This window comes from Bactrocera dorsalis, chromosome 2 (assembly GCF_023373825.1).
Source record: "Bactrocera dorsalis isolate Fly_Bdor chromosome 2, ASM2337382v1, whole genome shotgun sequence".
NCBI classification, from domain to species: Eukaryota; Metazoa; Arthropoda; class Insecta; order Diptera; family Tephritidae; genus Bactrocera; species Bactrocera dorsalis.
The window spans coordinates 71121567-71146574 of record NC_064304.1 but is presented as its reverse complement, the minus strand read 5'-3'; the positions used below and the strand labels follow the sequence as shown (position 1 = coordinate 71146574).

The window sequence follows — 25008 nt, the reverse complement described above, 5'->3', positions numbered from 1 at the left end:
ACCTTCAGAGAAGTGACTATTCACTCAGATAGTAGAGCGGCTATATTAGCCTTGAACTCATTCGCAGTGCGTTCAGGGTTGGTCGAAGAATGTCTAACGTCACTGTCTCTAGCAGCTAGAGTTTTTGTATAGCAGAAATTGTATAGCAGAATTGCAGGCAATTGCAAAGCTGATGAGTTAGTAAGGAAAGGTACCCTACAATCATTATCGGTAGAATGGGAATGGATCGGTGCTTCTGTTTCTTCTTGTGGTCTACTACTAGATAGCTGGGCCACGCGGATGCTCGTCCAACGCTGGGCCAGCACCGGCACTTGTGCGGTTGCAAAAGCCTTCTGGCCCAGGATAGATCGTCGGAGATCTAATGGTCTCTTAGCTCTCAGTAAGACTAAGCTCTCATTGTTAGTGGGTCTTTTAACAGGCCACTGTCCTATTGGCCTACATGCAGTAAGAATGGGAATCTTACCGGATGCCGACTGCAGAAGCTGTTCGGAAGAAGATGCGGCAGAAACAAGCCAGCACTTCCTGCTTGACTATCCCGCTTTTGGGAGGTCAAGACTCACACACTTGGGAGCGCATACCTTTGGACACCCCACAGAACTGGCGGGTGTTGAAGTTAAGCGTCTGTGTAACTATATATTGGCTACAAAGCGCTTCGCCAATCTGTAAGTCCGAACACGGGAGTTCCTTTTCAATGGCATCAAAGGACTAATTGTTATCCTTGATCAGCCATCTTACCTAACCTAACCTAACATACCCACACAAGGACATAAAAATATAATAAATTAAAATTGCAGTTCAGAAAAAAACATATTAATATAAAATAAATAAATTAAATTAAATTTATTTTGCACCTAAAACATAAATAAATAATATTATTTTCCAAAAATTATTAATAACGACACTAATCAAAATACACCTGCATGAGCTCCACGCCCAAAACAGGTTGCTGAATTTATTTCAGAAAGTGACAGTTTAACATGATACTGCACTAGATTTTCCTCTTCACCGATTCAAGAAAACTCAGAATCGTTATAAGAAAAAAAAACCAAAATCTTAAAAATTTTTGAACTCCCCCCAGGCGGCTCATGACGCCATACTAGATTCTGACGATTCAGATCTACCACACATTTTTTTTCATCGGCTTACACAATATATAGGAAAACTGCTTAGATCAGTACGAAGACACAAAGGCTATGATCTCCGACCAATTAAAACTAATAAAATCAATAGCACTTACTCCACATACGAGAGTAGAGTTGCAACAAATCTTCTTCTTAATTGGCGTAGACACCGCTTATGCGATTATAGCCGAGTCAACAACAGCGCGCCAGTCGTTTCTTCTTTTCGCTACGTGGCGCCAATTGGATATTCCAAGCGAGGCCAGGTCCTTCTCCAGTTGGTCCTTCCAACGGAGTGGAGGTCTTCCTCTTCCTCTGCTTCCTCCGGCGGGTACTGCGTCGAATACTTTCAGAGCTGGAGTGTTTTCATCCATCCGGACAACATGACCTAGCCAGCGTAGCCGCTGTCTTTTAATTCGCTGAACTATGTCAATGTCGTCGTATATCTCGTACAGCTCATCGTTCTATCGAATGCGATATTCGCCGTGGCCAACGCGCAAAGGACCATAAATCTTTCGCAGGACTTTTCTCTCGAAAACTCGCAACGTCGACTCATCGGTTGTTGTCATCGTCCAAGCCTCTGCACCATATAGCAGGACGGGAATTATGAGCGACTTATAGAGTTTGGTTTTTGTTTGTCGAGAGAGGACTTTGCTTCTCAATTGCCTACTTAGTCCGAAGTAGCACCTGTTGGCAAGAGTTATCCTGCGTTGGATTTCTAGGCTGACATTGTTGGTGGTGTTTACGCTGGTTCCAAGATAGACGAAATTATCTACAACTTCAAAGTTATGACTGTCAATATTGACGTGAGTGCCAAGTTGCGAGTGCGACGACTGTTTGTTTGATGACAGGAGATATTTCGTCTTGCCCTCGTTCACTGCCAGACCCATTTTTTTGCTTCCTTGTCCAGTCTGGAGAAAGCAGAACTAACGGCGCGGGTGTTGAGGCCAATGATATCAATATCATCGGCATACGCCAGCAGTTGTACACTCTTATAGAAGATGGTACCTTCTGTGTTGAGTTCTGCAGCCCGAACTATTTTCTCCAGAAGCAGGTTGAAAAAGTCGCACGATAGGGAATCAGCTTGTCTGAAACCTCGTTTGGTATCGAACGACTCGGAGAGGTCCTTCCCGATCCTGGCGGAGCTTTTCGTGTTGCTCAACGTCAGTTTACACAGCCGTATTAGTTTTGCGGGGATACCAAATTCAGACATCGCGGCATAAAGGCAGCTCCTTTTCGTGCTGTCGAAAGCAGCTTTGAAATCGACGAATAGGTGGTGAGTGTCGATTCTCCTTTCACGGGTCTTTTCCAAGATTTGGCGCATGGTGAATATCTGGTCGGTTGTTGATTTACCAGGTCTGAAGCCACACTGATAAGGTCCAATCAGTTTGTTGACGGTGGGCTTTAATCTTTCACACAATACGCTCGACAGGACCTTATATGCGATGTTGAGGAGGCTAATCCCACGGTAGTTGGCGCAGTTTGTGGGGTCTCTTTTCTTATGGATTGGGCATAGCACACTTAAATTCCAATCGTTGGGCATACTTTCGTCCGACCATATTTTGCAAAGAAGCTGATGAATGCGCCTTATCTGCTCTTCGCCGCCGTGTTTGAATAGCTCGGCCGGCAATCCGTCGGCCCCTGCCGCTTTGTTGTTTTTCAGTCGGGCAATTGCTATTCGAACTTCTTCATGGTCGGGCAATGGAACGCCTGCTCCATCGTCATCGATTGGGGTATCGGGTTCGCCTTCTCCTGGTGTTGTGCGTACACTGCCATTCAGCAGGCTGGAGAAGTGTTCCCTCCATAATTTAAGTATGCTCTGGGCATCGGTGGCTAGATCACCTTGGGGGTTCTACAAGAGTATGCTCCGGTCTTGAAACCTTCTGTAAGTCGCCACATCTTTTCGTAAAATTTTCGAGCATTACCCCTGTCGGCCAGCTTATCGAGCTGTTCGTTCTCACGCATTTCGGCCTCTTTCTTCTTCTGTCTGCAAATGCGTCTCGCTTCCCTCTTCAACTCTCGGTATCTATCCCATCCCGCACGTGTTGTGGTCGATCGTAACGTTGCGAGGTAGGCAGCCTGTTTTCTCTCCGCTGCGACACGGCACTCCTCGTCGTACCAGCTGTTCTTTTGCACTTTCCGAAAACCAATAGTTTCGGTTGCAGCTGTACGTAAGGAGTTTGAAATGCCGTCCCACAGTTCCCTTCTACCGAGTTGTTGACGAGTGCTCTCAGAGAGCAAGAGTTCAAGCCGAGTAGAAAATCTTTCGGCTGTCTGTTGTGATTGCAGCTTCTCGACATCGAACCTTCCTTGTGTTTGTTGGCGTGCGTTTTTTGCTGCACAGAGGCGGGTGCGAATTTTGGCTGCAACAATATAGTGGTCCGAGTCGATGTTAGGACCTCGGAGCGCACGCACATCTAAAACACTGGAGACGTGTCTTCCGTCTATCACAACATGATCGATCTTGTTGGAGGTTTTTCGAACCGGAGACAGCCAGGTAGCTTGATGTATTTTCTTATGCTGGAATCTAGTACTACAGATAACCATATTTCGGGCCCCGGCGAAGTCGATCAGCCTCAACCCATTTGGGGATGTTTCCTCGTGGAGGCTGAATTTACTGACCGTAGTGCCAAAGATACCTTCTTTGCCCACCCTGGTGTTGAAGTCGCCAAGCACGATTTTGACATCGTGGCGGGGGCATCTCTCATAAGTGCGCTCCAAGCTCTCATAAAAGGCATCTTTGGTCACATCGTCCTTCTCTTCCGTCGGGGCGTGGGCGCAAATCAACGATATGTTGAAGAACCTCGCTTTGATACGGATTGTGGCTAGACGTTCATTCTCCGGAGTGAATGATAGTACTCGCCGACGGAGTCTCTCTCCCACCACGAATCCAACACCAAACTTGCGCTCCTTTATATGGCCACTATAGTAAATGTCACAAGGACCTACTCGTCTCTGTCCTTGTCCCGTCCATCGCATTTCTTGGACGGCGGTGATGTCAGCCTTTATTTTCACGAGGACATCAACCAGCTGGGCAGCGGCACCTTCCCAATTAAGGGACCGGATCAGATAAAAAACCAAAGCTCAAGCAGCCGAAAGAGTCAAACAGTTCGCTCTTAAGAGGTTAGGGGTAGTCAGAATTTTCAAAACACAAGTTTTTTTTTTGCATTTTTGTTAAGTGTAAGATCTTCAAACTATTCTCTGATCAGGCCCAGGATTATCTACTTATTTATAAAACTATTTTTTTTTTGTTCGATTGATTTTAGATGAATCTCCAAGGACTTATGACTGTGACCGCAAGTACCTTTTTTTGGAACAGGGTCAACACAAACAACTATAACTTTGAAAATATTTTTTTTTTGGAAATTTTCGTGACTTCAAGTCAACACATTCACCAATAATGCCATATTACAGAATTTAACAAACTATTTCGGTGTGTGAATTAAAACTGCGGTTATTATTTGTGTAATTAAGTAATATACTCGTATTGTATTGAAATTTTTAGATGTTGTACATAAGTATTATTAGTATTGGTTTTTGGTATGATATTTGGTGAAACAGCTTCCTTTGTGTAATGATACTTCACAGAATTTGCATGTATGTATATCGTGCTTCGCTCCTTACTCGATGTGTTTTACATACCATACTATACTTACTTTTGTGGGATGTTTTTTTATTTTTCGTCGATTTTAGCGTCTCAAAAATGTGTTGTTTCATATGACCTAAATCATTAAAAGCGAGACATCTCGTTTCCCGATGTCTACGTAATTTTTTTAAAAACGAGTGTAAAATATCCGCACTCACCTTTTACACCACCACTAGTTTTCCGAACGAAATAATCGATAGTGTATATGCACACGCGTAAGGTTGACCAAATGGGGAATGTCCCAATGGGGTTTATTAAAAAAGTAAAAAATGTGGGTTGTAAGCGCTGATGGTGGGTATGGTGAAGCTGCGTGTCAGTGTTAGGAGGTTGAGTTGATGTGGTGTGGTGTATGTGTGGATGTCGGGTGAGAATGCTCATTTATACATCCTGGCCGCCCTAGGCGAGTATTTAGCATAGTAGCCTCTGTAGTTGTTGTAGAGTCGCTACAACGTTGCTGAGGCCTGTCGTACGGCGGGCTTGCGGCCTAGGATGACGCCTCCGATACGGAAGGAAGGCTTGCCTTCGAGGTTGCGGTCGCGGGTGTCGTCGGCTGGCATTACGACCCCGGGGGCATGATGACGCTCTACGTCGGGTCCGGCAGTGCGGTGTAGCAGCGTGTGATGGTGACCCATACAAACCTGGCACAGATACCCGGTGGTGCATTCGCACGTTAGATGGGTAGGCGCCAGACAATTCAAACAATGACTGCTGGCGTTGCTGAGGTGTTATATGCTTGAAAATGCCACAATGTGGCAATCGATGTCGGCGGCGACATAGCGCGCGGTTTCTTTATTTTCGGTTTACTTTTCGGTTTTATCAGCGGTTGGCAAAAGGCATAGCTTAACGAGCAGCCTGGTTAGTGTTCCCATTTGTGTAATATGACCATCAGAGCTATAGTAGAGTTTCTTTATGCGGCCACGCTGCCATTCAGTAGGAGGAGACAATCGTCACTGATTAAGACACAATCTGCAAGCTTAGGCGCATCGGTACCTTCTGTGGAAGTCCTTTAAATAATCATCTTTTCATCCGCGACTGAAGCCATGATGGAGAATTTCAAGTCTTTCCCAACGGCTTGATAAGGAAAACGACTCCACGCCTGGCTTAGGTGTGGCCAGAATGAGCGCTCCTTTAAGAAAATGCCCTGGCGTGAGGGCAGTAAAGTCTGAGGGATCTTGCGAGAGTGCAGCGAGAGGCCGTGAGTAATATGAGGGGCGCTTGGAGGAATAAATTTCCTTGAGGCGCGTATTTTTGGACAATGTCAGGTGAGACTTGTTTTGTGAACTCCACAAACTATCTTTTGGTAGCTCTTTGAGCTCCGATAAAAGTTTTACCATTATCGCTCATGATTTTTTATGGAAAGCCTCGTCGTACGACGAAACGAGCAAAAGCCGCAAGAAAAGCCTCCGTCATCAGATTCGTACATAGCTCAAGGTGTACTGCTTTTGCCGTGTGTTTACTTATCAGTTATTAACAATTGTAAATAAATGTAAAAGGACGTATATATTACTATTTACTTTTCAGTTTCACGAATTATTGAATCTTCACTAAGCGCCGCACTTTACCTTTAGTTATAATACGTCAATTTCTCTTACGGGCACAGATTCGAGTAAATTTGAATTTGCTTGTTTATTTAACTTTTTTATTGAATTAGCGAAAAAGGCACAAACTAATATTGTTCATGTATGCATAGGTGTATATATAATTTTTTATGTTTCATGTACATTCAAATATAATTTTTACTTATTTATTTAGCAAAAATACACTTAATATTATTGTATATAGGTAAAGTGGAATATTGAGATACAGAATTTTTTAGAAATACATTTCAATCAACGCACTAGATCGGCTCACTTAGAACTATCTCATAACTTCGGTGTTGTTTAACAATTTTTAACGCAAGAGTTATAGGAAAAAGTGAAATGTTACAAACGCCGTTGGATAAACGGGTATTGCTTCGATTACTTCACATAAGCACTTATCAATTTAATCAGATTATGATTTTGGTGTAAAACGCAAGTTATAGAAAAAAATGAAATGTTACAAACGCCGAACGACTCGATTATTTATATAAAAAGACCGGAGGATGCCAAAATTGCAAAGTTCAAAAATGGTTTTTAAAAAGACGGTGCGGGCGCGTGTGTAGCGGCTAACGTGACTTCTCGAACTGTGTAGAACGAAAAAAAAGCACAGCGTCACCTTCTCGTTGGTATAAGATGAAAACTGGAACAAAAACCGTTTGGTTAACGCGTTGATGTGGAGAGTGTTGTATTCACTGGTCAGTGATGCCCTGTTTTTTTCTAATAAACATGTCGATGTGGAGAGTGTTGTATTCACTGATCGGTGATGCCCTTGAGTTGAATTAGTTCGGGTGACTGGAGCTCATCTCAACATCCTGCCCCCCCTAGGCGAGTACTAGCCTAGTAGACGCTGTAGTGCCTGTAACGTAGCTACAACGCCGCTCAGGCCGGTGGGGCGGTGAGGTTGTGGCCTTATTTGGCTGCGCGTGGAGGTCGTATTGAGGGGGCGCCAGGACCAACCCGCTTCTGGTTGCCGTGCCACGCGGTTAGGCTGCGATCGTCGGGGGGCCGTACGGCGGCGGAGTACAGTTGGTGAGCCAGGATGTCCGGCGTTCCGGTGGAGTAACGTATGATGCGGTCTTGCACACAACCGGCACAAAGTATCGGATTCGCATTCCAGCGTGGCGTGTGACTGGGCCAAGCAGTTTAAACAATGGCCATGTGCCTGTGCCACCTTCTGGCGTTGTACGGGTAACATCCCCTTGAAAATAGAGCAATGCTGCAGCCTATGAGAGCGGCAACAGAGCGGACATCTGGTGCGTTGCGGTTTCGGAGGCGCCGGCGTCGGTGATGCGCGTGTTGAGCTTCGTGCCACGGTTGGCGCCCTTGCTGCCGAGTTGGTTCGGGGCGCTGCTACTGGGACAGTTCCGGAGCGAGGCACAGTAACAGCCGACCGGAGAGTTGGCGTGGGGGTTACCGGTGTATCCATATCGATCTGTGGAAAGAGAAAATCGTAATGGTTATAAGTTGATTGCCTGTAAGCGTGCATGAACAGGATGCCACGTGAGGGCGCATGACTAAATGATCGTCCGTCTATGGGGTTGCGATATATATGTAGGTCTACGTTTGTCTTACGGCTTGAAGCTTATTGTAATCATTTTTTTTTTTTTTGTTTTCTTAATGAGATTATTAATTTATTTTCTTTTTCCCGAACTTTCGGATCAGTTTAGGCAGGGTTATTACTTGCGTTTTCGTAAGTGGCGGCAGTTGGTAAGAAACATAATTTTACAAGCGGCCGGGTTAGCGTTCCGTTTTGCGTACGGAGATCAACCACCCGGATGTGACCGTCAGAACCGTAGTGAAGTTTCTCAATGCGGCCAAGCCGCCATTCTGTGGGGGGGAGACAATCGTCGTGAATTAGGACACAATCTCCAAGCATTGGAGCCCGTTCTGGGATTTTCCATTTATACCTCTTGTGAAGGTCTTTTAAATACTCTTCTTTCCATCGTCGGCTAAAATTATGATGGAGAATTTTAATTCGTTCCCATCGGTTTAATAAGGAAAGCGACTCCACGCCTGGCTCAGGTGTGGCCAGAATGGGCGCTCCTTTAAGAAAATGCCCTGGGGTAAGGGCAGCAAAGTCGGAGGGGTCTTGCGAGAGTACAGCGAGAGGCCGTGAGTTGAGAACGGCTTCGATTCTGGTTAACAATGTCGTGAATTCTTCATAATTGAATTTGAGGTTGCCAGCGAGCTTCTTGAAATGAGATTTAAAGCTCTTTACCGCTGATTCCCATAAACCACCCATATGAGGAGCGCTTGGGGGGATGAATTGCCAGTTTATACCTTGAGGGGCGTATTTTTGAACAATGTCAGGTGAGACTTGTTTCATGAACTCCACAAACTGTTTCTCGGTAGCTCTTTGGGCTCCAATAAATGTTTTGCCATTATCGCTCATGATTTTTGAAGGAAAGCCACGTCTTGCGACGAAGCGAGCAAATGCGGCAAGAAAAGCCTCCCTGGTCAGATTAGTACATAGCTCCAGGTGTACTGCTTTTGTTGTGAAACAGACAAAAACAGCCACATAGCCTTTCATGAGGGTAGGAGATCTTAGCATGGAAGCCTTTATCTGGAAAGGACCAGCAAAATCTACACCTGTAGTGGTAAAAGGCGGAGCAAAGTTGCAGCGTTCCGGTGGAAGTGCTGCCATAATCTGTGTTCGCATTTTCTGTTTATGCATAGTGCAGATCTTGCACCTGAAAATGCATTTCTTGATTTGGGGCTTCAAACGTGGAATGTAATATTCCTGTCGTACCACATGCTGCATGAGACGGTTTTCGGCGTGTAGCATTAATATGTGGATGTAATGTAGGAATAATGTGGCAAATGGAGATTTCTCAGGTATTATTATAGGGTGGCGCTCGTTGTATGTTAGGCTTGAATAGGCAAGCCGACCACTGGCCCGAAGCAGCCCTTTCGTGTCTAGGAACGGGGTTAGCACTAAGAGGGAGCTTTTTTTATCAATCGGCTTCGATTCTCTTAGTGATGCTATGTCGCGGCTGAAGTAGCGCGTTTGAGTTGATGCGATAAGAGCGACCTTTGCCTTTTGTAAGGCTTGGTGCGTCAATGTATCGCATTGGGGGTAAGTTGCTCCTTTCAGTTTATGTTTAAGTCGCTCTATGAACTGGAGCATATAGGCGACGACTCTGAGGGCTCGGGGGAACGATGAAAATCGTTCAAGGATGTCATTATCCTCCAAGATTGTGTAGTAGGTGTGGATTTTTCGACTCTCGGGCGCAATTATGTTGCGCAGCGGCGATTGTGGCCAAGAATCGGAAGATTCTGCTAGCCATCGAGGGCCATTCCACCAGAGCGTGGTGGTGGCCAGGTGCAGGGGTTTGCACCCTCTTGTACCTAGATCGGCAGGATTGTCAGCACTGGCTACGTGTCGCCAAGTGGCTGCTCCTACTAGGTCAAGTATTTGAGACGTTCTGTTGGAAATATATGTTTTCCACGCATGTGGGGGTTTTTCCAACCAGGCTAGGACTATTTCGGAATCAGACCAGAGATATAGCTTGTATTTTGCCATGTCTAAGTGGGTCTGCACCATGGAAACTAGTTTTGCTAGTAGCAGGGCGCCGCATAGTTCAAGTCGTGGTAGACTTACCGTTTTTAGAGGCGCAACTTTTGCTTTTGCCACTAATAAGTGGCTTGTGGTTGCGGTATCGCTTTGTGTGCGCACATATATGGTGGCACAATATGCCTTTTCAGAGGCGTCACAGAAGCCATGTAGTTCCACTTTGTATTCGGGAGAATAGTTTACCCACCGTGGAATTTGTATCTGCGAGATGTCGTTCAGATTACTCGCGAACTGGGACCACTTTTCTAGACGAAGTGGTTTTACTTGCTCGTCCCAGTCGGTACCATCTAGCCATAGTTCTTGTATCAGGATTTTGGCTTGTATCATAATTGGCGAAAGCCATCCTGCGGGGTCAAAAAGTTTTGCCACAGAAGAGAGAATTTGGCGTTTTGTAACGGCGGATAATGCGGATATGGACTCGGTCGTATAGGAAAACTGGTCCGATACCGCATTCCATTGGATGCCTAGAGTTTTTGTGGTACTTTCCTCTTCGAATATGAGGAAATTAGTATCCAACAAATTTTCTTTTGGTATGTCTTTTAATATATTTGGGTGATTTGCCGTAATCTTTTTTAGGGGGAACCCTGCTGTGTTGAGGGCCTTTGTCACTTGTGATAAGGACTCGTATGCTTGTGAGAGGCTGTGGCTCCCAGACAGAATATCGTCTACATACGTTTGTGTTTTTAAGATTTTTGTTGCCAGAGGAAATTCTGACTTTGTGTCTTCTGCCAGTTCGTGGAGTGTACGGATGGCTAGATATGGGGCACAGTTTACGCCAAAGGTAACTGTTTTTAACTTGAAGTCGCGAAGTGGACTATTGGGGGATTTTCGGAAAATAATGCGCTGAAAATCTTGATCGTCTTTATGTACGACTATTTGTCTATACATTTTTTCGACGTCCCCGTTGAATACGTATTTGAAACTACGCCAGTTTAGAATAAGCAGCATTAAATCAGGTTGGAGCGTGGGTCCCGTAAACAGGATATCGTTTAGGGAGTTCCCCGAGCTAGTGGTTCTTGAGGCATTGAAGACAACTCGAACTTTGGTTGTTTTTTTCTCGGGCTTTACTACTGCATGATGTGGCAAGTAGAAAGAGTAATATTTGCCTCTTATGATTTTTTCACATGGGCTTACTTCCTCCATGTGATTTAAATGAAGATATTCTTCCAAGACACCATCATAATCTTGTTTTAGCTCCCCTTTTCTAAGTAGGTTTTTTTCCATACTTAGAAACTGCTGCATTGCAGAGGTGCGAGAGTGACCTAAGGCGAGTGTGTCTGGAAATTGTTGTCTTAGTGGTAGTCGGACGACATACCGACCATTAGCTGATCGAGTAGTTGTGGCTTTGTAAAAGTCTTCACAATACTGATCTTCTGGTGTTGTAATTGAAATGGAGGGGAGTTCTTCTAACTCCCAAAACTTTCTCAATTGTGAATTGAGGTACTCGTTTGAGATTTCCTCAACTTGAGTTGTCATTGCTGTGACTGGTTCCGCAACTAGTCCACTTAGGACCCATCCGAAAATGGTATTTTGCGCCAGTAGTGTTTTAGAAATTTTCTCAACACCCTCTAGTATAATTTGCGATATGAGATCGCTGCCTAATAGAAGGTCTATTTGAGCGGTGGTGTTGCAGTTGGGATCTGCTAGCTTTAGGTGTGTAACCTTGTGCCATTGCTTGCTATTTATGTGATAGCTTTGTAACATATTGGTTAGTTGCGGTAAGACTATTGCATCTGCTTGAATGCGCTTATCCGCTTGGGGGGAAATTAGGGTAATGGGACAGATTTTACTTGAGTTTTGTACTACTCGTCCGCCCATTCCCGTAATTTCAAAGTTGGCTTGTTTTGTTGGCAGTTTTAGCCTATTTTGTGCCCTAGACGCTATGAAAGATCGTTGTGATCCTTGGTCTATTAGGGCTCTGAGCTTAAACAGTTCTCCTCGATGTTCGATGGAGACGACTGCTGTGGGTAGTAGTACCCTACTTTGATTTTCGCTGTGTAGCGTTTGAGTTTTTACCGCCTTTGAGCAGCAAGGGGTTTCTTGGCATACTTCGGAATTTTGAGATTCGGGAGTTGCGGTTGCAACTAAACCCGTGGCTCTTTTTGGGAAAGCGCTAGTTTGGGGTGTTTTGGAGAAATTATTGAAGTGCAACATTGAGTGATGCCTTTTGTGGCAATATACGCAATTGAATTTGCTTTCGCAATTATTTAGATTGTGAGAATGGGACAAACAATTTGTGCAGAGTCTTTTTGATCTGACAAAGTTGTTCCTTTCATTAATATTCAATTTTTTAAACTTATCGCAAGATTTGAGTTTATGCCCTCCTGTGCATAGTTCGCATGACGTATGATTGTTTTGTTCGGAAGTGAACGATTGCGTTTTGAAAAAACTACGATTTAAATTGTTCTTGTTATTAGCTTGGGGTCGCATGAAGCTGCGATTTAGGTCATGTTGAACGTTTTTAGTTCTGACCATTTTTTTATCTACCCGTTCCGCGATTTCATATTGGGTAGTTAGGAAATCTTTCATCTGTTGCCACGTTGGGCACTTTCTTCGCGAGGAGAGCGATTGCTCCCACAAAAGCAACGATTTTTCTGGTAATGCCGCGGAGCATATGTTTACCAGTATGGGGTCCCAATTGTCAGTGGGAATTTTTTGTGTCGTTAGAACCGACAAACAATTCGAAACAGTGGATTGAAGTTTTATGAATTCTTCACTTGTTTCTCTCTGAATTTTTGGTAAATTCATTAATATGGTCACTTGTCTGTCGACCAGTATTCTTTCATTCTCGTATCGTTCTTTTAAAGCTTCCCAAGCTAAATTGAAATTGTTGTCATTAAGAGCGAACTGTTTTACTATGACGCCTGCTTGACCTTTTGTTTTGTATCGGAGGTGATACAATTTTTGTGCATTAGATAACTTTGGGTGGTTTATGTAAACGGCGGTGAACATGTCCCGGAAGGACGGCCATTGTTCATAACCCCCATGAAAAATTTCTGTGTCACATGCTGGCACTTTGAGGTGAATACCTGAACTTGCCTCTTGGGCCTGTGTTTGTGGTAACTCTACTCTCAGTTGTGGATTTGGTGCGATTGACCTTGTTAATTTTAATTGATCAGAGATCATGGCTTTTGTCTCTTCATATTGGTCAAGACAATTTTCATATTTGGAGTAAGCCGAGGTTTTGAAATTTTCCGGAAGATCCGAATCATCCGTTTCTACAATGGCGTCATAGGCCGCTTGGAGACGTGTCCAAAAATTGTCAAGGTTTTGATTCTTGATTTCTAGTACCGATTCAGAATTATCTAGAATCGGCGAAGATGAGAATCGAGTGCAGTATCGTATTAAGCTGTCACTCTCTGATAAAAATTTAGCGTACGAGACGTCTTTACCCCGTTTTTGTTTTGTAGCACCTTGCTTCGAGCGTGTAGCTTCTGCCGGTGTACATGGACTTTTTTCATCCGAAATCATTTTTGGTATTTTTAGAAATTGATGAGCCTTAGATTCCTTTGAATCTGTGTTCATTTAGATGAAAAATGGTAATATATGTATATAAAGGGTAATTTTTTAAGAGCTTGATAACTTTTTTTAAAAAAAAAACGCATAAAATTTGCAAAATCTCATCGGTTCTTTATTTGAAACGTTAGATTGGTTCATGACATTTACTTTTTGAAGATAATTTCATTTAAATGTTGACCGCGGCTGCGTCTTAGGTGGTCCATTCGGAAAGTCCAATTTTGGGCAACTTTTTCGAGCATTTCGGCCGGAATAGCCCGAATTTCTTCGGAAATGTTGTCTTCCAAAGCTGGAATAGTTGCTGGCTTATTTCTGTAGACTTTAGACTTGACGTAGCCCCACAAAAAATAGTCTAAAGGCGTTAAATCGCATGATCTTGGTGGCCAACTTACGGGTCCATTTCTTGAGATGAATTGTTGTCCGAAGTTTTCCTTCAAAATGGCCATAGAATCGCGAGCTGTGTGGCATGTAGCGCCATCTTGTTGAAACCACATGTCAACCAAGTTCAGTTCTTCCATTTTTGGCAACAAAAAGTTTGTTAGCATCGAACGATAGCGATCGCCATTCACCGTAACGTTGCGTCCAACAGCATCTTTGAAAAAATACGGTCCAATGATTCCACCAGCGTACAAACCACACCAAACAGTGCATTTTTCGGGATGCATGGGCAGTTCTTGAACGGCTTCTGGTTGCTCTTCACCCCAAATGCGGCAATTTTGCTTATTTACGTAGCCATTCAACCAGAAATGAGCCTCATCGCTGAACAAAATTTGTCGATAAAAAAGCGGGTTTCACATTTCGAACCGAACACTGATTTTGGTAATAAAATTCAATGATTTGCAAGCGTTGCTCGTTAGTAAGTCTATTCATGATGAAATGTCAAAGCATACTGAGCATCTTTCTCTTTGACACCATGTCTGAAATCCCACGTGATCTGTCAAATACTAATGCATGAAAATCCTAACCTCAAAAAAATCACCCGTTATATACAATATTCTGATTTAAAGCAAACGAATAAATTTAGAGAACCGTAAAGCGCTTTCGCGTCGATAAGAGCTTTAATTTCTGTTGAAAGTAATAAAATACGCGTTTTTCAGATTTAGCGTTTAAGCGGTTGTATGCAGTTTGGTTTTAAACTTTATATATTATATATATGCGGACTTTTCTGACTGTCCCTGTTTGTGTACTCGTTAAAGCGGTCACTTTGAATAAAGTACGTACTATGTGAGCATGTACAGATTAGTACGTATGAAAATATTTATTTATTTATCTATGTATATATATATATATATATAATTGTATGTACGTATAGATGTCAAAATTTTTAGTATCGATAATTAGGGTTTTCACAAGTCTCCTAGAGTTATAAGTTATAATGATTCGAAAACATATCATCGAGAATTGTAAATGTGTGAACTCATTTTGGTATGAAACCCAACAAAATTTTTTTTTTTTTTTAAACCAGTGTAAAACTGTATAATTTTACGATTTTTTTGATGCTTTACGACGGGTTGTGAGTACCCCAAATATATGTTACTATAAATTTTTATTTATATTTTGTTAAATATATGTACTTGTAATATATGGTAAGGTACGTATATAGAATAACTATGTATGTTTGATTTTATTTTGTGTATTTAGTCGGTATGTATACATCTGTGTATCTCTTTTTTTTTTTTTTGTTTTACACAACCGCTTTGAAATACTTTGAACTAGTATTGCCAATATGGGCTTCAAACATACATACATATATAAAGTGCTAAGATACTAGTAGGAATCGATACGACTCACTTTGGGGGGTGTAAATGTTTCCATATAGGGGTTGATGTCCTCCTCTTGTCTTCGCAGGTTGGGTCCGGTGTATTTGTTGTTTGATGTATTTAATTACTTTTATTATTTATTTTTATTTTTATTTTATTTTACTGTTTTTTTTTTTCTTTTTCCGCGCCCGTTTAGATTGAGTTTCTTTCCATTATATGTTAGTTGCACGCCCGTTTGTTTTTTGATCGTATAGTATCAATATTTCCACGTTTGCTAACAGCTACCCGTCTTGCAGGGTTATTTCACATTAATATCGATAATTATTTTCCAACACCAATAATAGGTAAGGGGGCAGAAAACATTGGAGAAACTAGTCACATACAAAATCTTCACTGCTTTTGCTTTGTTGCTTTTTGTTATATTCTTTCACTTCACATTTACACCATTTTCATTTGCTTTGGAATTTATTAAAAAATGTTGTTGTAATCTGTATGCACTGTATATGTGACTCTTTATGTTTCCACTTCGTAAAATAAAAATTTGTTGCAATACGTTTTCGTTTTCTACGTATTTGTAAAAACTAATTGATTTTACAAGTGAACTGCTTCTGTTTGCCTTTGCAGAAAAATAAGTACACAAATTTATGTGGAAATCTGCTACACGCCGCGCTATCAGCCGAATCACTTGTCGGTTTTTTTTTTTTTTTTTTTTACGATTGCATAATATATGTGTATATGTGTTCACTTCGTCACTGCACCTTTCCGAAAATCTTTATCTTCTGTGTAAAAGTTGTAACTGTTTTTATCTATGTATATGTATGTATTTCCACTATTCACTTTTTAACCGTTTTGGGTTTAATTTGTTTTACCGCACGCCAAGAATTTCCCCTATTCACTTTTTAAACGTTTTTATTTTAATTTGTTTTACCGCACGCCAAGAATTTCCACTATTTTTGAACCGCTTTGATTTTAATTTGTTTTACCGTACGCCAAGAATTTCCACTATTCACTTTTTAAACGTTTTTATTTTAATTTTCCGCCATAGTGCCGTTCTTTTTTCCTCGAAGGACCATGTTTACTTATCAGTTATTAACAATTGTAAATAAATGTAAAAGGACGTATATATTACTATTTACTTTTCAGTTTCACGAATTATTGAATCTTCACTAAGCGCCGCACTTTACCTTTAGTTATAATACGTCAATTTCTCTTACGGGCACAGATTCGAGTAAATTTGAATTTGCTTGTTTATTTAACTTTTTTATTGAATTAGCGAAAAAGGCACAAACTAATATTGTTCATGTATGCATAGGTGTATATATAATTTTTTATGTTTCATGTACATTCAAATATAATTTTTACTTATTTATTTAGCAAAAATACACTTAATATTATTGTATATAGGTAAAGTGGAATATTGAGATACAGAATTTTTTAGAAATACATTTCAATCAACGCACTAGATCGGCTCACTTAGAACTATCTCATAACTTCGGTGTTGTTTAACAATTTTTAACGCAAGAGTTATAGGAAAACATGAAATGTTACAAACGCCGTTGGATAAACGGGTATTGCTTCGATTACTTCACATAAGCACTTATCAATTTAATCAGATTATGATTTTGGTGTAAAACGCAAGTTATAGAAAAAAATGAAATGTTACAAACGCCGAACGACTCGATTATTTATATAAAAAGACCGGAGGATGCCAAAATTGCAAAGTTCAAAAATGGTTTTTAAAAAGACGTTGCGGGCGCGTGTATAGCGGCTAACGTGACTTCTCGAACTGTGTAGAACGAAAAAAAGCACAGCGTCACCTTCTCGTTGGTATAAGATGAAAACTGGAACAAAAACCGTTTGGTTAACGCGTTGATGTGGAGAGTGTTGTATTCACTGGTCAGTGATGCCCTGTTTTTTTCTAATAAACATGTCGATGTGGAGAGTGTTGTATTCACTGATCGGTGATGCCCTTGAGTTGAATTAGTTCGGGTGACTGGAGCTCATCTCAACACCGTGAAACAAACAAAAACAGCCACATAGCATTTCATGAGGGTAAGAGACCTTAGCATGGATGCCTTTATCATAAAAGGAAATCTACTCCTGTAGTGGTGAAAGGCAGATCAAAATTGCAGCGTTCAGGTGGAAGTGCTGCCATAATCTGCGATCACATTTTCTGCTTATGCATAGTGCAGATTTTACAAATGAAAATGCACTTCTTTATTTGGGGCTTCAGTCGGGGTATGTACAGCTCTTGGCGGACTGTATGTTGCATGAGACGATGCTCGGCGTGGAGCATCAGTATGTGGATATATCTAATAAATAAAGTGGCAAACGGACACCTCTCTGGTATGATTATAGGGTGGCGTTCATTGTACGTTAGGTTTGAATTAACAAGCCGACCATTCGCACGAAGTAGACCCTTCGTGTCTAGAAATGGATTTAGAACTAAGAGTGAGCTCTTTTTATCAATAGGCTTCGATTCTCTTAGTAATGCTATAACGCGGCTGAAGATGCGATAAGAGCGACCTTTGCTTTTTGAAAGTCTTGGTACGTCAATGCATCGCAATGGAGTTAAGTTGCTCCTTTAACTTTCAGTTTAAGCCGCTCTAAAAGCATGAGCATATAGGCAACTAGCCGGAGGGCTCGGGGGAACGATGAAAATCGATCAAGGATGTCAGTGTCATCCAGTGTTGCATGATAAGTGTCGATTTTTCGACTCTCTGGGGCAAGTACGTTGCGCATGGGCGATTGTGGCCAAGAATCGAGAGATTCTGTTAACCTTCGGGGGCCATTCCACCAGAGGGTGGAGGTGGCGAGATGCAGAGGTTTGCATCCTCTTGTACCTAGATCAGCAAGATTGTCAGCACTGGCTACGTGTCGCCAAGTGGCTGATCCTACTAGGTTAAGTATTTCAGACGTTCAGTTAGAAATATACGTTTTCCACGCATGTGGTAGTTTTTCTAATCAGGCTAGGACTATCTCGGAATCGGACCATAAATATAATTTGTATTTCACCATGTTTAAGTGGGTCTGCGCCATTGAAGCTAGTTTTGCTAGTAGCAGAGCGCCACATATATAGTGGCATAATATACCTTTTCAGAGGCGTCGCAGAAGCCGTGTAGTTCCACTTTGTATTCGGGGGAATAGTTTCCCCACCATGGAATTTGTATCTGCGAGATGTCGTTCAAATTATTAGCGAACTGGGACCATTTTTCTAAGCAAAGAGGTACTTGTTCGTCCCAGTCGGTTCCGTCTAGCTAAATTTCTTGTATCAGAATTTTCGCTTGTATCATAATTGGCGAAAGCTATCCTGAGGGGTGGAAAAGTTTTGCCACCGAGGATAAAATTTTTCTCTTTGTTATGGCGGATAATGCGGACATTGGCTCTGACGTGTATGAAAAGTTGTCAGATATCGCATTCCATTGGATGCCTAGTGTTTTTGTTGTACTTTCCTTTTCGAATATAAGGAAATTAGTATCCAACAAATGGTCTTTTGGAATATTTTTTGAAATATTTGGGTGATTAGCTGTTATCCTTTTTAACGGAAACCCTGCGGTGTTGAGGGCATTTATTACCTGTGATAAGGTCTCGTGTGCTTGTGGAAGACTATGGCTTCCAGACAGGATATCGTCTACATACGTTTGCTTTTTTAAGACTTGTGTAGTGTACGAATGACTAGATATGGGGCACAGTTTACGCCAAAGGTAACTGTTTTCAATTTAAGTCGTGTAGTGGACTATTGGCAGATTTTCGGAAAATAATCCTCTGGAAATCTTGATCATCTTTATGTACGAGTATTGGTCGATACATCTTTTCGACATCCCCATTGAATACGTATTTGTATATACGCCAATTTAATATGAGGAGCACTAAATCTGGTTGGAGTGTGGGTCCCGTAAATAGAATATCATTTAGGGAATTCCCCGAGCTAGTCGATCGTGAGGCATTGAAGACAACTGTAACCTTTGTGGTTTTTTGTCAGGCTTTACCACTGCATGATGTGGCAAGTAGAATTAGTAATATTTGCCTTTTATGAATTTTTCGCATGGGCTTACTTCCTCCATGTGGTCTAAATGGAGGTATTCTTCTAAGACACCATCATAATCTTGTCTAATCACATTTTCTAAGTAGGTTTTTTCCATACTTACAAACTGCTGTATTGCAGAGGTGAAATAGTGACCTAAGGCGAGTGTGTCTGGAAATTGTTGTTTTAGTGGTACTCGTACGACATACCGACCATTATCTGATCGAGTAGTTGTGGCTTTGTAAAAGTCTTCACAATACTGATCTTCTGGTGTTTTAATTGAAATGGGGGGGAGAAGTTTTTCTAACTCCAAAAATTTTCTCAATTGCAAATTGAGGTATTCGTTTGAGATTTCCTCAACTTGAGTGGTCATTTCTGTGACTGGTTGCGCCACTAGTCCACTTAGGACCCATCTGAATATGGTATTTTGCGCCAGTAGTGTTTTAGAAATTTTTTCAACACCTTCTAGTATAATTTGCGATATAAGATCGCTGCCTAATAGAAGGTCTATTTGACCGGGGTGTTGCAGTTGGGATTTGCTAACTTTTGATGTGTAACCGTTTGCCAATGTTTGCTATCTATATGACAGCTTGGAAGCATGTTGGTAAGTTGCGGTAAGGCTATGGCTTCTGCTTGAACGCGCTTATCCGCTTGAGGAGAAATTAGAGTAATGGGGCAGATTTTATTTGAGTTTTATACTACTCGTTCCGCCCATTCCCGTAATTTCATAGCTTGCAGTTTTAGCCTATTTTGTGTCATTGCCGCTATGAACGATTGTTGTGATCCTTGGTCTAATAGGGCTCTTAGTTTGAACCGTTCTCCTCGATGTTCGATGGAGACAACTGCTGTGGGTAGTAGTACCTTATATGATTTTCGCTGTGTAGCGTTTGAGTTTTTCATGCCTGTGAGCAGCATGGTGTCTCTTGGCAAATTTGTGGAGTTTTTGTTTCGGGAGTTGCTGTTGCACCTAAACCCGTGGCTTTTTTGAGAAAGCGCTACTTTGAGATGTGTTGGGAAAGTTATTGAGGTATAACATAGAATGCTGTGTTTTGTGGCAACATACGCAATTCTTTCATTGACATTAAATTTTTTAAACTTATCGCAAGCTTTCAGCTTATGTCCTCCAGTACATAGTTCGCATGAGGTGTATTTATTTTGTTCAGATGTGAACGATTGTGTTTTGAAAAAACTTCTGTTTAAATGATTGTTGCTTCCGGTTTAGGGTTTACTAAAGCTTCGATTTAGGTCTTGTTGAACGTTTTTAGTTCTGACTACCCTTTCCGCAATTTCGTATTGTGTAGTTAAGAAATCTTTCATCTGCTGCCACGTTGGGCATTTTCTTCTTAATGAGAGCGATTGCTCCCACAAAAGTAACGATTTTTCTGGTAATGCGGCGGTACATATGTTTACCAGAATAGGATCCCAATTGTGTGTGGAAATATTTTGTGTCGATAGTACCGACAAACAATTTGATACAGTGGATTTTAGTTTGATGAATTCTTCACTGGTTTCTCTTTGAATTTCAAGCAAGTTCATAAGTAACGTTACTTGCTTGTCAACTAATATTCTCTCATTTTCATATCTTCGCTTCGCCAGGTTAAATTGAATTTATCATCATTCAATGCGAACTGCTTGACTATTACGCCTGCTTGACCTTTAGTTTTATATCGGATATGATACAATTTTTGCGCTTTTGATAATTTTGGATGGTTTATGTACACGGCTGTAAACATGTCCCGGAAGGACGGCCATTGTTCATAACCTCCATAAAATATTTCCGTATCACACGCTGGCACTGTGAGATGAATGCCTGAACTTGCCTCTTGGGCTTGCAATTGTGGTAACTCTACTCTACTGTGGGGAGTAGGTGCAATTGACTTAATAAGTTTTAATTGATCTGATATCATTGCTTTTGTGTCTTCATACCGTTCTAAGCAGTTTTCGTGTTTGGCGTAAGCAGAGGATTTGAAATTTTCAAGTAGATCTGAATCATCAGTTTCTACTATTGCGTCGTATGCAGCTTGGAGGCGTGTCAAAAAATTGTCAATAGATTTGTTTTTAATTTCTATTATCGATTCGGAGTGAAGATGCAAATCGAGTGCAGTATTGTCACTCTCAGAAATGAATTTAATATACGATATGTCTTTCCCCCTTTTTTGCTTTGTAGCACCTTGCTTCGAGCGTGTAGCTTCCAGAGTCCTGCACCAGTAATTAAAAAAGTAACATGTTAGCAAGCGGCGATGCCGATGCGGCGAGTACACGCTACGTAACGGTACTTTGGCATCGTGGGCATCGGCATCGAGGGTATCGGCATCGCGGGCATCGCGGGCATCGCCGATTACTAACATGTTACCAGTGGTCGGCATTTCTTAGAACAATTGTGGAAACTAACTTCACACGTACGCTTACGCGTTCAGTCGTTGTCGAGTCAGCAACGAATTAACATCATGTAAAACTATAACGCAAAATCAAATATGCCCTGCTAGAAATATTTTATGTTCCTAAATGCCTTTCGTGCCATGCAATGCCATTTATGTTCCAAGTCTTTTAAAGATAATAGGGAATATATCCTTAAAATACATTTTGTTAATGTTCATTATTTTATAAATTTGCTTATAAAATTTGCTTAATTCTAATTCCAATTTCTCACTGGGCTACTCTTTTTGCTTTGTTGTCCAACGGGACTGTGTGCACGTTATGCTTGTGTTGGTTATTCTAGCGTCAACTGATCGCAAAATTCTGCTTTGTTTGCCTACGAAGTTGAATACAGTTACGGGCTTTCACAGACACTTGTCGCGACATGTTGGCGCATAGGCCGTGGACAACGCTGTGTTACTCAATTAGTATTGTGCGCGAATAAAAGAAGTGGCATTTTCACATTAGCAAATTTTTGCATTTGTGCTATTATTTAAATCTATATAATGGAAATTTTGCAACGTATTAAAAGTGGTGTTTATAAAATTAGTGATGCATCGGGTTCAAGTGACATCTGGAAGTTTTACAATAAAATTTTATTTTTAATTCGTTGCTTATTTTAATCGAAAATAACGAAATATATTTAATTTATTTTTATTTATTGAATTAATTTATGTTGTGTTATGTTATGTTATATTGAATTAATTTATGTTTAAATGAAGAGAATTTTATTAATTTTTTCTTAATATACGGTAAATACAAAAGAAAAATCACAAGAATTTGCTTTTATGTTTGTATTTCGTTTCATTTGCCATTGACGATACCAGATAGTAATCGTATGATGCCACGATGCCGCGATGCCGCGATGCCGATGCGCAATTTTACCTTCGCATCGTGGTAATCGTCAGAAGTGTTACTTAGTAACGTAATCGTACGATGCCTACCTTAATCGTGCAGGCCTCTGGTAGCTTCACCTGCAGAATGGACTTTTGTCATCAGTAATCATTTTTGGAATTCTTAAGAATTCTGCTTTAGATTCATTTGAATCTGTACTCATTCAGAAAATTTGAATTAATAAAATATGTATAAAATATACATATATATAATATAATAGAAAAATTTGTTACCGAAAACTCTTTTTAATAAATAAGAGTTGTTATTTCCGAAAAATTGGATTATTAAAATATATATGTAACCGAAAGCTCTTTTTAAAAAAATAAGGGCTGTTATTTCCGAAAAACTTGCGGTTTTTTTTAAATATTTTTTACGGTTGTATCAGCCTTGTATCAGCGCGCACTCAAATTAGGTCAATCACATTTGTACATACGTGTGAATGTTATGTGCATATAGTATGCGTTCAATAAACTATATGCAAATATGCTTGTTCTTGTTTGACAAGGAACAAGATAAATGCTAAGAAATTGGACTTTCCAAATTGGACTTCCAATATACACATGTATATATGTACAAAGCTAATTAGTATGAAATATTTAATTTTTCCAACCAATGTTATTCGATTTTCATGCACCGTTTATTTATTATAATTATTATTTTTTTATGTCTTATTTAATTGTATCCTATGTTTATAGATATACAAGCGTTTGAAGATATACGGCAATATGTATATAAAATAATTCGCATTTATGTATTCGCGGTTGTGTACTCGTGTTTAGAGATATGCGCTAAAGCGCTAATGTACAAGGTCTGTGGCAAAAAAAACATAACTTTTTAAATATAACTGTTTCTGATGGCGCCACCTATTGGTGGGTATATGAAATAAAAAGTTTGATCTGTTGTTGACATTTCGCAGGGGTAAAAGGATAGCGAATACATTAGATATTCGCTACAACAAAAGTTCCCAAGCGCTAGAAACGACTTTGAGTCAACTCAGTTGCTGCGAGCAGCATCTTATATCAACTCAGCAACAATTTGTAGCTGCGTTTAATTGAACACAACACCGGCTTTAATCCATATACTTACAAATTTAAAATTTGATTGTAGAAATATACAAAAGTTAAAGTAATTGTAAACCCATTTACCAGCGCGTTTTCATTTGCAATATAAGTCGCGGGTGCAAGTGTATTTTGAATACCCTGACATTGGAGGGTTTAAAAAAATGTCTTGGAATCCAATCTTTCCATAAAAACGATGAAATTGCGTGTTATCAAGTTGGTCGTTATGTTAACTGAAATGAAACGATGTTGCGTGTGTTCGCATTACCTATATGTGGCAAATGCCACCTCAAAATAATAATTAGAGTTTAGTATACCCCTGTCTTTCTGAAGTATATAAAGTACATTCGGCGATTTTTGCGATAAGAGTAACTATTCAAGAAATAAGTTATATTAAATTTTGTGTGCGGATTCAAAACCCTAGTGCCGAAACGTTCAAAATGTTAGAACGGTGGTTATTTCTTTCTCGCGATGTTTGCTCATATAGCCTTCTTCCTTCCTGGCATCTACCCTATGCACGCTTTATTGTAAAAAATATCGTACTTTCTCAATTAGGTACGATACTTATATAAGGTCTGTCGCAAAAGAAACAGGACTGTTAAAAAACCCAACAAAAAATTAATATTTTTCAAAAGTTATATTTTTTTATTCAAAGTAGTTTCCTTGTGCTTCGATACAGCGTTTAGCCCGCTCAATTAGGATTTCAAATAAGTGTTTAAGGTCATTTTCGATCGTCACCTTTCGGATAGCTGAAATGTCCTGAAACCAGTGTCCTTTCATGGGCAAATGAAGTTTTCCAAATAGGTAAAAATCACAGGGTGCCAGATCAGGTGAGTAGGGTGAGTGATTAATGGTTAATATGCGCGTTCAAGCAGAAGCCATAGCCTTACCGCAACTTACCAACATGCTTCCAAGCTATCATATAGATAGCAAACATTGGCAAAAGGTTTCACACCTAAAGTTAGCAAATCCCAACTGCAACACCCCGCTCAAATAGGCCTTCTATTAGGCGCTGCCTTATATCGCAAATTATACTAGAAGGTGTTGAAAAAATTTCGAAAACACTACTGGCGCAAAATACCATTTTCGGATGTGTCCTAAGTGACTAGTTGCGGAACCAGTCACGGCAATGACCACTCAAGTTGAGGAAATCTCAAACGAATACCTCAATTTACAATTGATAAAATTTTGGGAGTTAGAAGAACTTATTATTATTTATAATACATCTAATTCTGCTTACTGTTGGTGGAGTAGCCGAGGGCGCAGAATTCTAGCTATAAGTAGCGATTTTAGTTTTAATATAAATTTGTAGTTTGTGTATGTAAGCAGTGGTGCTTGAGGTAGTAATTTCCTTATGCGTGTTTTGACGACTTATTATTTTAGTAAAAAAAATGTTTACTTTTATTGATTTTATTAACGGTTA

The 25008-nt window shown here is 40.6% G+C and overlaps 1 protein-coding gene across 1 annotated transcript; it reads right to left on the bottom strand.

Annotated features, from left to right (window-relative positions):
* Positions 1-7014: 7014 nt before the first annotated feature.
* Positions 7015-15554, bottom strand: LOC125776728 (uncharacterized). The gene is made up of 2 exons (XM_049450279.1): positions 15226-15554; positions 7015-7776 (listed from the first exon to the last, which is right to left on the bottom strand). Exons 1-2 carry the CDS (start codon positions 15247-15249, stop codon positions 7177-7179), a joined length of 624 nt encoding a protein of 207 aa, XP_049306236.1. The 5' UTR covers positions 15250-15554; the 3' UTR covers positions 7015-7176.
* Positions 15555-25008: the final 9454 nt, after the last annotated feature.

What these genes read in the sequence shown, in the direction of transcription:
- LOC125776728 (XM_049450279.1), bottom strand. Translation starts at nt 15,249, where the DNA reads ATGGAAACATTTACACCCCCCAAA. An exon ending in AAACATTTACACCCCCCAAA is followed by an intron (nt 7,777 to 15,225) that starts GTGAGTCGTATC and finishes CTCTTTCCACAG; the next exon opens with ATCGATATGGATACACCGGT.